The 12,909-nt window shown below is 35.5% G+C and overlaps 1 protein-coding gene across 6 annotated transcripts in view; it reads left to right on the top strand.

Annotated features, from left to right (window-relative positions):
* The window catches only part of CSNK1G3 (casein kinase 1 gamma 3), a 70,391-nt gene extending 61,315 nt beyond the window's left edge, over positions 1-9,076 (top strand). For 3 of the 6 annotated variants that reach the window (XM_059834210.1, XM_059834206.1, XM_059834207.1), the window contains 3 exons: positions 2,460-2,566; positions 2,941-2,964; positions 8,860-9,076. In XM_059834210.1, the coding sequence (XP_059690193.1) occupies positions 2,460-2,566; positions 2,941-2,964; positions 8,860-8,914 (186 nt within the window). In that variant the 3' untranslated portion in view covers positions 8,915-9,076. Of the gene's footprint in view, positions 1-2,459; positions 2,567-2,940; positions 2,965-7,485; positions 7,544-8,859 lie in introns of those variants that run through there. The other 3 variants (XM_059834211.1, XM_059834209.1, XM_059834208.1) reach the window with 2 other exon arrangements.
* Positions 9,077-12,909: the final 3,833 nt, after the last annotated feature.

Genomic DNA, 12,909 nt, shown 5'->3' with positions numbered 1-12,909 from the left:
TAGGAAGGATTTTTAGATATGTACTTTCATGTTTTCCAGTTCAAATGAAGAGTGTGTACATGCTTGAGTTTGATCCCCTTTTTTGAATCTGCTGTCCAAGAAGATAGAGGTGAATGATTGATAGGCACTCCTGGGAAAGAAGTGTGAAGGAGAATGCCATGTGGAAGCTCCATAGATGCTAGAGTTGGGCAATGTGTTTGATATTTAAATAAAAGTCATGAATGTTTTCATTTGCTTTTTGTAGGAAAAGAGAAGAAAATAGGAGTTCTTGCAAATACCTGTGCAAAATGTCACCTGTTCTTCACAACAGTCAGGACTGCTAAGGTCTATGGGTTTGCTTCCCATCCAGAAAGGGGCAACGTGTTTTGTTGTTTCTTGATGCACCCTACCCTTACTTGAGTAAATTGAAGACAAAGGCTTCTGTTTCTGACCAACCAATGTTACCAAACCTGGAGCCACAGGTCCGAGAATCTCTTTAGAGAAGTTCATTTTAAGTCTAGATCATGGAGTGGAAATCCTGAATGATTAGGACTGCAGGCAAGGTTAACTACAATTTCAATTGGGTGGCATTGCTTTATATAGATTAGTGCAGGCTGTAGTTGTGCTAAGTTACGGTAGTTATGATTTGGGTCCTTTGGATCCAAAACTTATTTGGTGGACAAGTCAAGCAAATTTTTTTACTCTTACATTTTCGTGAATGATCCTGTCTTATTTAGCAAGTACTTCCCAGCACCATATGGTTCTGCTCTGCTTATCACTGTTACAGCTGGATATTTCACAAGAACTAATGCAATCGTCTGCACAGTAAGATACCTGGTGAGATGGTTGGGATCATACTGTTTCCCCTTACTAGTAAATGTGGACAATCACCTCAACAAATATTAACACACTTGTAAACAAAATCTACTAATGCAGGGTGTTTAGCTTAAGATGCCTGACCCACCATCTTATGATTTGTTAAAGTACAATACCTACCTGGTTCTGTCACTGAATGTTTAGTGCTTCTGCCATCCCCAATGATACGAAACTAAGCTTAAGCCACCTGGTTGAAACTCCACTGACTTACCTGTCATCACAGAAATCAAGTCCAATCTCCCCGAACTCCTTCAGTTATATTGACCAAAATTTAAGTAATTAGATTCTTGCAATCTCAGACATCTTTCCTTTTGTTTTGTTATTGGGCTGCAGGGCTTTTTGGCAGTGGTTCCTATTTTAGTGAAACTTGAAAAAGAGGAAGACTCAGCCTGACGTAGGCATATGGCATGGAAAATGGCTTAAGTTCAGCAAACTTCTGAAGCTCTGTACTTAGCTACAATAGGAACCACAAACCGAACCTCAATAGGCAAGGCTCTTAGCTCTGCTTATAAATAGATGGGACATAACTGCTATATTAAGAGGAGAGCTTGGAAGGGTGAGGAGTATAGTAACATTATGATGATGACTTTCCTTCCCTTTGCTTTCTTCTCCTTTAATCTCTTACCAGCTGTTGCCTGAAGGTCAGAATCTTGAACTACTATTGGTCCACTTTCCTGTAGCTGATTATATATTTTATAGATGTTGTCTCTAGGCTCTCACGTTGTTTAGCCAGAACTATATTTTTGTGCGATGTTGCTTGGCCAAGCATTTGCTGCTACTTTGTAGCTACTAGACCTCTTGATACATTAATGGGACAGTTAGCACTGTCAGCTACCCTGACCACATGCACACTTGTCTATATCCAGTTTACCATCTTCCTGGCAGGTTCTGTGAGGCGAATAGGGAGAGGCCTGTGGAATAGCTCCGTTTGTCATGCAGGAAAGAGAGAGAGAATATTGGGTTCCATTTGGTTTAAAATCAAAACACATTCACAGAGAACCAGAGCTGTCCTGGTAGCTCAAGTATTTACAAAGGAATTTGAGAGTAAATTAATGGGAATGAAGGTGAATCTAATTTTATTTTTTTTTATGTCAGTAAACGTTCTTGTGCTCTAAGAGTGAAAACCGAACACCAGCTACTCTTAGGTCTAGAGAATGTTTTAGTTTTCCCCTCTTGTGGTGAGTACTCTGAGATACAGCTGAATTGGGCCTTACAAAGAAGGAAACTAAGGAGCTTAAATACACTAAAGAAGCAGAGATAGGGTAAGGCTGACTGAGCTGATATCAGGAAAGGGATTAGTGCCTTCCCTTAAGGCTCTGAAGAGGCATGAGGGAGAGCAGCAAACCTGATCAACAGAATTGCTTTTCTTAGTCTGCTCACTTTGAGTTTTTTACGTAGATGTCAGTTTCACTAGTAGATATGAAAGAACAATGGCAGGAGTGCAACGATGCAGGAATAAAACCTGGAAAAGATACTATTATTGGAATAAGAAGAATTATGGAATTAATAACAATTACTGATTTTTGACGATGTATTGTAACTTTAGGAATTGACAAATTTATGTCTTGTAGTAGCATAATTTCATGTTTTTCTGGTGATTTCAGGTAGTAAGCTCAACAAATGGAGAACTGAACACAGATGACCCAACTGCAGGCCGTTCAAATGCACCCATCACAGCTCCTGCCGAAGTAGAAGTAATGGATGAAACTAAGTATGTCCATGTCTTTATATTCTTTGGATCTTGTGTGCTCAGCTACTTAAAAATTTTTCTTGTGTAGTTATTCAAAAAATATTCTCTAAACTGAATAGTCACTGGTGAGGGGCAAAACTATAGTGCTATACTTAATTTTGGCTTTAAATATTTAAATAACAGGCTTTCTATAGCTTGTGCTTTTTAGGGTAAGCCCTCAATAATACATCTCTCTATACTAGAGAAGTGCATCCATTTTTGATATTTCAACTACTTCTGAAATATTTATTTTAAGATAGTGTTCTGACTACCAAAAGTTATGTATGAAAGATGTAAAATTCTTCCTCTGCGTGGTATTCTGATTCTCTGTTTTCCCTTACTCTCTTTCTGTATAGCTGCCAGAAAGTGTTGAACATGTGGTGAGTTCTACAGCACAGGCAGGCGGAAATAGCCCCAGGGGCTTTGTTCTTGTTATTTGGTTTAACACTAATTTCAGAGAACTTTAAAATAACAAGTCCATTTAGAAATCACAAAACATTTTTTAATATTGTGAAACAGTTAACTGTTTTTACAAGCAGCCACCTTCAGGAGCTATTTTGCCTGCTTCAAATCTTGCTTGCTTTTAAGTTGTGTAGTCTGTGGTGTACTTTATTTAATCCTTTTTAGTGGGTAGTAGAATACTTTTTCTTACTTGCTATCCTGTTCTAGAGGGGAAAACATTCTTTTTAGATGTTGTAGCATTTAGCTAGTATTTTAACATCTAGAAAATAACTCACTTAAATGAACAAGTAATAAATGCTAGGAAATGTTTGAACTTTGCCTGTTATCTCTGTAAACATAGTATTTACCAGAGCATTAGTCTTTGACAACCTGCTAACTAATTACTAAAACATAACTTCAGGGTTCCTTAAAGTTACAGTGTAATGAAAGGGGGAAATACTAAGGTCTGTTAACATGGGATGTATAACTAATGTATATATATTTGAGTAGTAAAGTCAGACTTGCAAACCATTACAGAAAAATACTCTTGATAGCTAAAGGCAGTATAACTTTCAACGTTTCTTTTACAAGTGTGCTTAGAAAAGGATAAAATAGGGGCACTCAAGTATGAAGGATACATTAGTAACAGAAAAATCCATTAGGCATTCCTTAATAGCAGTAAGTTTTGTAGGGCCCATTTTCCTAACTTTTAGATAAGGGGAAATTTCTCAAAGTACAGATTTTTCTTGAAGTGTTTGTTCTGCAGGTTCTGATTTTGGTAGGTAAGAATGTGCATGTGTACTTAACAACTGTGAATGGAGGTGTCTGTTGTGCCACAGTTGTGCACTACCTTTCTGTGAGCACTGAGAAGACCAGTTCTTTATCTGCCATCTTTGCAGAGTGCTGTATTATTATTTTTCTGGCAAGAGGTCAGTTTTCCTATATATATTTAAAACAACAAAAAGACCCCAAAGAACAAGGATGTTGATAGGCTGCACAAAGAGAAATGCCCTATCCCCTCCCTTTGGATAAGTGTAGTGATAACCTTCCTCATGCCCAGTTTATGTACACACAGGGAAAGATTAAATTTCTAAAGTTTTCAGTAGTTCTTAGCATGATTAAACCTATGCTTAGTTATCTACAGAAAGTAAGAGAATTCTCAAAAGTCAAGATGCTGCAACAGTTTTAAAAGTGTAGAAGTTCATTCCCTCTGATATGAATAATTGATGGACAAATATGCTATCCTTGACCTTTTTGGCCTAGTCTTTACTGGTTTTGTTACAGAAAAAATATCTAGTCTCAGTATCCTACTCTTTAGATTAATCTTCTTTTTCAATATGAAACACACAAATTAGCTTTCCAGCGGTGTCTATTTAGGGGGTAGAAGTTGTTTTTTATTTTGGCAGTAATTAAAGCAACACACACGCACACACCTACGCCCCCTCCACAGCATTGCTATCAGACATCAAGGTATAAGTATACATCTTTTCTCAGTAACAATACTTTAGAAGGTTTAGGTAATTTTATTTTTTAACATGATAGTTACAAGCTTAATATCAAAAGGTACTGTGAGATGGTTAAACACCCATTTAGAGATTTTACATTGCTGAGGAGTGTAAGGAAATGCAAGTATCAGTATCTTTCATCCCTGTGATACAGACATTTTTGGTTTTAAGGAGACATTGTTTTATCAAAAGACTCTCACTTTATGCCTCTTTCATAATCTTTTCTCCATCTGAAAATATGAAGAAAGTTAACCTATCTTGCTGATATCTTCTGTTTGTAACATTTCCTCATAATCTGAGGAGACAAACTTGAATATTTTTTAGAAACACTTAATTCTTTGTTCTAGATGTTTTCATAGTCTTAGAAGCTTAGCATGACTATATCTTGGTTTAAAAGATTGAAGAAATTATCTTCTTTAAAAATTATCGTGTGTGATTTTAACTATGAACACAAATATTGTTTAGCTGAATATTAGATCTTCTGTTACCATTTCAGTGAGATGCTGTAAATCAGAAAGGATAGGGATTTTTTTCTGTAAGCATTTTATTGTTTTGGGACATTCATCCAACACTTTCATTGTCTGATACGTGTTTATGTACTCACATGCAGTATATATTCTAAGTCTTATGCCTTGTCATCTTCATGCTCCTCAGGTGTTGCTCTGCAGCAAGTATGTGCAGCAAGCATAACTTAGCAGTGGGTGTGGGGTTTTTTTGTTCGTTTTTTTTTGGAGGGGGTTAGTTTTTGGGAGGGGGTGTCTTGGGTTTTTCTGGGGGTGGTTTTTTCTGCCGTGGCACTTGTAGACATTATCTGCTACAGCTGGTCTTCTAGTTGTCACTGAGCAATTAGCCTTTCTTTCCTTAACTCTTTGCTAGCCATCAGAACAGTTGTTTTAATGAAGCATGTGTAATTTGGATAACCAAAAGGCTCTGCCACTGGAAGACAGAGAAGGGCAAATAGGAAAAGATGATATGATATGTCCTTTTTGCATCGTGCATTCTTTTTGCCACTTTAAACAGCTGTTAATAATCCTGCAGTGAAGTGCTGCCACATGGTAGCTGACAGATACAAGAACACAGCTGTCTATACACAAATGAGAACTCAAGTTGCTTTAGCATGTTGTGCCCTGCGACTGCTCAAGTGGTAGAGGGAAAGGTATTTAATAGAAAAAGGTATGATGATGTTTTAAGTAGGACAAGAAATCTTCGTAACCATAATACTGCGGTTGCTACCTTAGATAACATCTCAAAGGTCACTTACGATTATACAGGAAAAGTAAGTGTTTCTCAAGTTTCATAGATCGGTATTATGCTGCCTGCTATAGAAATGTTTTATAACCTGTAGAGAAAGAGGATAGCAGTCATTAAATGCTTTTTTTTTTAAAGAAAAGAATTTCCTTTCCTATTTAAAGGAAATTTTCAAAGCCTATCTATTCTTATGCATGCATATTGAATACTATGATAAATTTGTGGTTTAATACTCATTAATAATGCCCCTATCTGTAGCTTTATGGCTTCAAGCAATGTAATATGTATATAAAAGTGATAATGACACCCTCTAGTGACAGTATTCTTAAGAACATGTCTGCATTTCTATTATAAATTATACTCTTCAAGAGATTATACACTATGGATCTCTAATTTCAGGGTTACATTTCTTTCATAAAACTTATTATCAGGCAATGTAGTCTGACCTGTCTTATTCCCATGTAAATGTGCATATATTTTTAAATGACATTTATTTGGCCTTGAAGGTTTGACAGGTCTAGCACTTCTAGGCAGATAAATATACATTTCAGTAAGTTTCCAAGCCAGTCCTGTGGTTTCCAGTGCTCTATGGAATTTGCATTTCTTTAACACTTTTTAGAAAAATGATATATTAATATGGGATTTATTTTCCCACACCAAATAACAGTCTTGATCATTTAGTGAAATTCCCTGAACTAGAATACAGTTGAATAGTTCTTAAAATAAAAAGCTGTTAATAGAAGTTATAATCTTTGTAATGGTATTATGCAAACTCCGGAAGACCAGGAGATTAAAGCAGCAGTGCTTTATGTTGGTTAAAGATAGAACTCTTGAATTTCCCATTTCATGATGCCCTTCTCTCATTGACAGAGAAGTAGCAAACTAAATAGGCTATGGAGAAGGAATAAAGAACAGTCTAACGTTTGGAGCAAGGATGGGTTAAAATTTTCTGCGAAGGAAAGCATGAAAACTTAAAGCATTCTTGAATTACACAGAGGATTCAAGCAGTCCTAAACATGTAAAAAGTGTGATGGGCTGTTCCTTGAGACATACTCTGTATAAGCAAAACATAATTAAACAGTGGAGACTTAAAATTCTAGATTGATTTTCTAGAATATAAATTAACTGTCTGCCACACTTTCATCTTCCTACAGTTACTTATGTAACCTGTGTGCTGTAAATACTAAAACTATGAATTGAGACAAAATTTTTCTGTAAGCTTTCTTTGAGGCCTACTAATCTGAAACAGGTACAAAAGTGATTTACCATCACAGTCCAGGGTAGGATTTCCTCGTTTACAGGATCATAGGATAATTCACGTTGAAAGGGAGGGACCACTATGAAATGCTTTGTTTTGAGATGATGTTTGGTGTATGCATGTATAAAAAATACTTGGGAAAAGATTGGGGTGAGAGATGGATTGAACTAAATTGAACTCCATACATCTGTGTATAAATTCAAAGCTTAAGTGATAATGGATGTTAGTGGTTGTAGACAGATGCTAAGAAAAAGGGGGAATTCCAGTTGCAGTTGGTGGCTACTAGCTTTCAAAACCAATTGTGTCTCTTTTAGAAGTGCTTTAAAATTAGTAAATACAGTATGATATTTCTGCTAGCTGTAAAAATATTTATCTATGTAGTTTCCCCTATTGAATTTTAATTTTGGGCTTCCTTTATATCAATAACCAATGTTTTTTTCTACTGAAAGTTATGTAACTCTCAGAGCAGCTCTGGTCTGCCTCTGCCCACTGCTACTTTTTCAGTGACTGAGCGACAGGGTGCCCTTGGATATTTTGAGAAGGTAACTTCTGTCTCCCCTTACTTTGGATATTGTTCTCACCCCTTATAGAACCTTATTTTTAGCCCCTTTTTCTCCCTGGTTTTCAGATGCTTTCCCCATTTCACATATTCCAAACTAAATCAGCAGGATTCCTTTTGAATTTTAGTTACATAAAATGCTTGGTGAACTTGAGAACTTACTGATAGGCTATTGATGCAGTACATTTATATTTTCACTTCTGTTGTACTTCATAGTTCAAGAAAGACTCTTGAATATCTGCACTGCAAGTGAGAATTCAATAACCAAACTGCAGAACTCCATGGGGCAAGCTCTGTTAAGGCAGACAGCTTGCATGTTCACTATTGATTGCAAATTGTGAACACTTTACTAAGTGGAAGCTTTAACTTTAAAGGTGGTGGTGGTTAGGAGCTGGGAGTTGCTTAAAATAAGGCTAACATTACATGCAAATGAAAAATATTTTCTTTGTGTATTTGTTGCTTTTCTCTTCCGTTTATTTTCAAAAATACTTCCTGGACTTCTGCAGTCCGCCTCTGTATTACCTATTTCTAACTCCCTCCAATTTTTTTTCCTTTTGTAGTTTTTTTTTTTTCAGTTACTTTCAGATTGTCTCTATTTGCAAAGTGAAATTCGCAGTATTAGTCAATTTTAGTTTCCTTCATGTAGTATGCAATAAAGCAAAAGAATGGATGTCAGTAAACTTAAACATACTTACAGCTGTGATTTTTTACTGTAGTAATATCACAGCACTGAACCAGAACATTAATTATATTGTTCATGGACACTTACTTCTACAATATTTTAGGGAATAGCCTTGGGGAAGGTTTTTCCAAGTTCTGGTTGACAAAGGAAGCTCAGATTGTTTTCTTGTATTAGCAACAGTAGTGTCTTAAATGCACAGTTCAGATGACACAGTCTTAAGCTCAAGATTGTATTTGGCATATTACCAGTTAATGGGAAAGAGTACTTAGGTAATGGAACATTCCTTATTCTTACAAATACTTTTTTAAGTCATCCTATAATGCCTATGCTTTTGATACCCTCACACAATACTCTAAACTTAATAGCTATTTTTATTATAGCTTTTTTCATTAGATAATTTTTCAAAAAAAAGTGAAAAGTGTCAGAAATACCTCTACTTCAGTTTCTTTCACTAATAAATCAATCACCTGTAGTAGAGCTTAATGTGTTCGTTGTGGTGCTTGAAGTGAAACATATACAGTAAACAGAGTTTAGTTTTGTGATATCTTTTTATATCGCATGTAATTCATGTCACACCTGCAGGTGCTGCTGTTTTTTCAAGCGGAGGAAAAGGAAAACCATACAGCGCCACAAATGACTAGAACCAAGCAGAACATGGGAAATTGCTTATTTGTTCAACTGCTGTCTTGTGATCTTACAAAAAAAAAAAACCAACCAAAAACAAACCTCTGTAATGACCGTATGTTTTCCAAGGGCTCCCTTAAAACCATGTCAGGCCTGTGTGCTTTGGTTTGGTTCTCCTGCATCCATCTTTTGTTCCTTTAATTCATCTATTCTGAAGGCTTTAAGGTTTTGTCAAATATGAGTGCTGCTTTGACCATCAACAAATGGACCAATGAAGTGGTACAAATGGACGGTATCTTCAGCAAAACTAAACTTGAAAAGTATTTTTCCTGTCCTAGGAAGTACTAGTAGCGTCTTAGCTGAAGACAGATGTCATAAATCTGTTATTTAAGTTCATAGCAGTGTATCAAAAGCAGTTTTCTTCAAAAATGCAGAAGAAAAATAGAGATGCACAACCATATAGAAAAATAATAAAATCTTAAGATTTCTTTTTTGACACCTGCATTGATTTTTTTCTTTTCTCCCTGTATTACTGGTGATACTGTAGTCAAATCATATTAGGATTAAACCCTGTCTGTGATGTCATGGTACAGTTACTGTCTAGAGATACTGAGGAGGCTGATTTAACTGTTGACAGTTGTCTAAATGCTGGCAATACTAACGAACAGAAAATATTTCCAGTAGCCTCAGGGTTTGAAAACTTGATTTTGTGATGCCTACAATGGAATTGCAGTACAGTAGAAATGACAAGAGTGTATGTACAAAGAATACAGAAGTTTGTATAATTTAAGTTGTGCTTCCAGTAATGTTAGTAAAATTGAAATACCTTCAAAAGAGGATTTACAGAGGAATTAAAAAAGAAGAAATAAATATGAATCTGTTTTAAAGTGGAATAAGTATTAAAGCCCATAGGTTCACTAAGGTAATTGATGATTGACAACATCTTTAACTTGAAAATATGGACGTGCCATGTAATGTTAGAGATCTGTTTGTAAATTATTTTACTCTTTAATTTAGAAAACAAATGCAATGGAAGTGAATTAGACTTCTCCCTTCTCTGCGTACTAGCCCATAGCACCCAAAATCTCCTGAGGTTGTTTTTCCTGGAAATTTCATGTCTTTCAGTGTAATGTCACTACTATCATAAGATGGCAAGGATGTGTCAGGTACTTCCCCACAGTCCAATGAAGTGCCTGCAATATGAACAAACCAGCAGTTCTGTAGGCAAGGCAGCCCATTTTATATTTTCTTCTTCGGAAAATATATGCTACTTTTAAAGCCGTAATGACAGAAGTGTGCTTTTGTCATGTTTAGCTGCCAGTTATTGAAGAAGGGGTGTGAAAGATGGAAGTGATTAGTCAGGTTTGTTGACCAAAACTAAAATTATCTCAATTTTTTATAATTCTTCTAGAGCTAATTAGCAATTTTTTTTCTATCCACATATGCCTTTTGGCATACTTATTTATTTTTAGTCTGTTTTGTGGTAGCATTTAAAATGTATATTAAAATAAATGCACACCTTTGAATTCATTATTCCATATACAAGGATTTTAATTGTATTTTGTAATTTATTTTTCCTTAACAGCCAAAAGTGTATTTTATTGTTTGGATTATGTACTTACATGTATACTTTGATCTTTGTCACTATTACTGTTCATGATCTTAAGTCTTTGTTTTAAAAAACCTGAATATGGCCTACAAAAACATACTGTGTAACAGGTCATAAGTTTCCACTCCACCAGTTTGTGTTATTGATTATTTCAAACTTATGAAGTTACTTCTTTTTTTTGTTTGAGTTGAAAAAGCAGGAGGTTATTCGATCATTCTCAAACACATCCTTCTTTGTAGTACTTGACCAAATTTCTTGCTTCGTAAGTTCATGTGGTATGTGTATTTGTCATGCCTGATACAGTTTTATTTTCAGAGGTTTTTGAGCTGTACAGTGTTTATATGATCTGAACTCCATACACACAACAAAAGTGTGTATTATGGACTTAAAATATTTGAATATATAAAAGCTGTTTATTTGCTGAAATGACCAGTATCTAGGCTCTTGCTTTTCAGCAATACTTTTTTAAGTAAGTGCTTTATTTTCGTGTTGAAGAAGGTTTTCTTCTAGCAAAGCAAAGCGAAGCAGTCAGTACTAATGCAGGTATGTTCAGATTATGCCAATATGGTTTGCATTTATATCTTTTTTCCTGTCTAAACTAATAAAGTCAACATTGGCTGGATGTCTAAAAATGAAATACATCCCTGTTTAAATGTAAGACAAAAAAATAAAGATAGTTTTTCAAAACTTGCCTTTTTTCCCCCTTTACTACAGTCTTGGATGAAATAATGGAAGCTGTTATTTTAAGAATTGAACAGTTTTAATCTTTCTGGACGGCAAGGAATGTGAAAGTGTGTTACTCGAAGTGCTGCCTCAACATTGCAGTTAGAGTTATGTTTGCTTAGTTAACAGGTGTTATTGTTACATGCTTTAATACACCTAATGGTAACAACAGAGTAAAGAGACTTCAATGCACATGTTTGTAACTAGGAAATCTATGCAGAGTCTCCATGGATTAAAGTCTATGCTGTCTGTGCCACCTAGAATAAAAGCCATTGCAGATACTGTAACATATGCAATAAACATCTTTAATTTTACCAGGTAAGTATCTAGACAAGGAAGACTTACAGTTATTTCTTCATTCACAACCTTTTGTTTGGTGGAGGTGATTGTTGCTAGCTGTAGAGCATCTCATATTATATAAAAAAGGGCATATTTACTTGAGAACAATGTTAATAGGAAAAATTCGTAGCTGGACTTCTAGTTAAGATTCCTAGCACTTTGCTTCATAAGCAGATGTTGTCATTTGCTTGTGCTCTTAACAGATCTACAGAACTATTGCAAGTAAAAGCTTTTTTCAAGTTCATGTATTCTTTTTATTCAAACCAAAGTTTTCCTTGGAACTTCTTTTTGAGACTTGGGATTTTAACACCTGAGTGCTTAAAAATACACCCCTATGTATTTTTCAGTAGCTTTTTAGGAGCTTTTAGTAGCTTTTTTTGACCGATATTTCAAACACGAAGACTGCAGAAGCAGTTATGTCAGAATTAAGCCACTGTACAGCTTCATTGATTGTCTTATCAAATTAAATAGTATATTTTCTGAGAATATGTTCCCCTCTAAGTTTTCAGCATGAGTGATAGTAACTGAGGTAGTATAGCTTTAAGGATGTATTCAGTTCTCAGATCCTCAATTTTTATTTTTCTTGTAAGATGGGCTGTTCCATATCTTATTACCACATCTGTTTGAACCCTGCTCAAAATACAGCTTCACTGACTATTTGTGGGGCTTCCTGTGGTGACACATACTATAATAAGTGATATTTAAGATACTTACTTTTGTCTTCACACAACTTGCCTCTGAAATATTATCGTGTTGTCATTAAAGGCTTCTGAATCTAAAATTACTGTTTAAAAAACAAAACAAAAACATCCCACCAACTTCATTGACTAGTTTGAGATGCAAGTTATTTTTCAGACTACACTTCTGTTTTCTTGTGTACTGAAGAGCACTTGAGTGTTTAGCTAGCCCTGAGTGTTTAGCTAACTCTTAGGTTTTGAAATGGACAACCAAGAATATGGAACACCAAGAAACTGCTTTGTAAAGTTGAGTGGTTAGGCTACTGTCATGTTTGTGGCAGGGACTAGTATTTAATTTTTAGAAAGGTGTTTTGTACACTGCAGAACTCTACCTCAGTGCTCAGAGCTTTTCTGTTGCCTGGAACAAGGAAGTCATTGATACATGGCCTTTGGTGGTAATCAAGTACGGACAAATTCATGACAGCTTAAAGCACTTGATGGACAGAGCAAATGATAAGGAAGCAAGGGTTAAGTGAGTTGTGGTCATTGTACCTGACCATTTTTTGTTGATCCTTAAACTGCCTTTTGCTTCCTTCTGAAAAAACTTGAGAATTTAAGAGCTGACTGAGGATTTCTAAGTCCTGGAGTGTGCTCTAACTA

This window comes from Gavia stellata, chromosome Z (genome assembly GCF_030936135.1).
Source record: "Gavia stellata isolate bGavSte3 chromosome Z, bGavSte3.hap2, whole genome shotgun sequence".
Lineage (NCBI taxonomy): Eukaryota > Metazoa > Chordata > Aves > Gaviiformes > Gaviidae > Gavia > Gavia stellata.
Note: the sequence above shows the minus strand (reverse complement) of the source record. Positions and strands in the feature narration are given on the sequence as shown.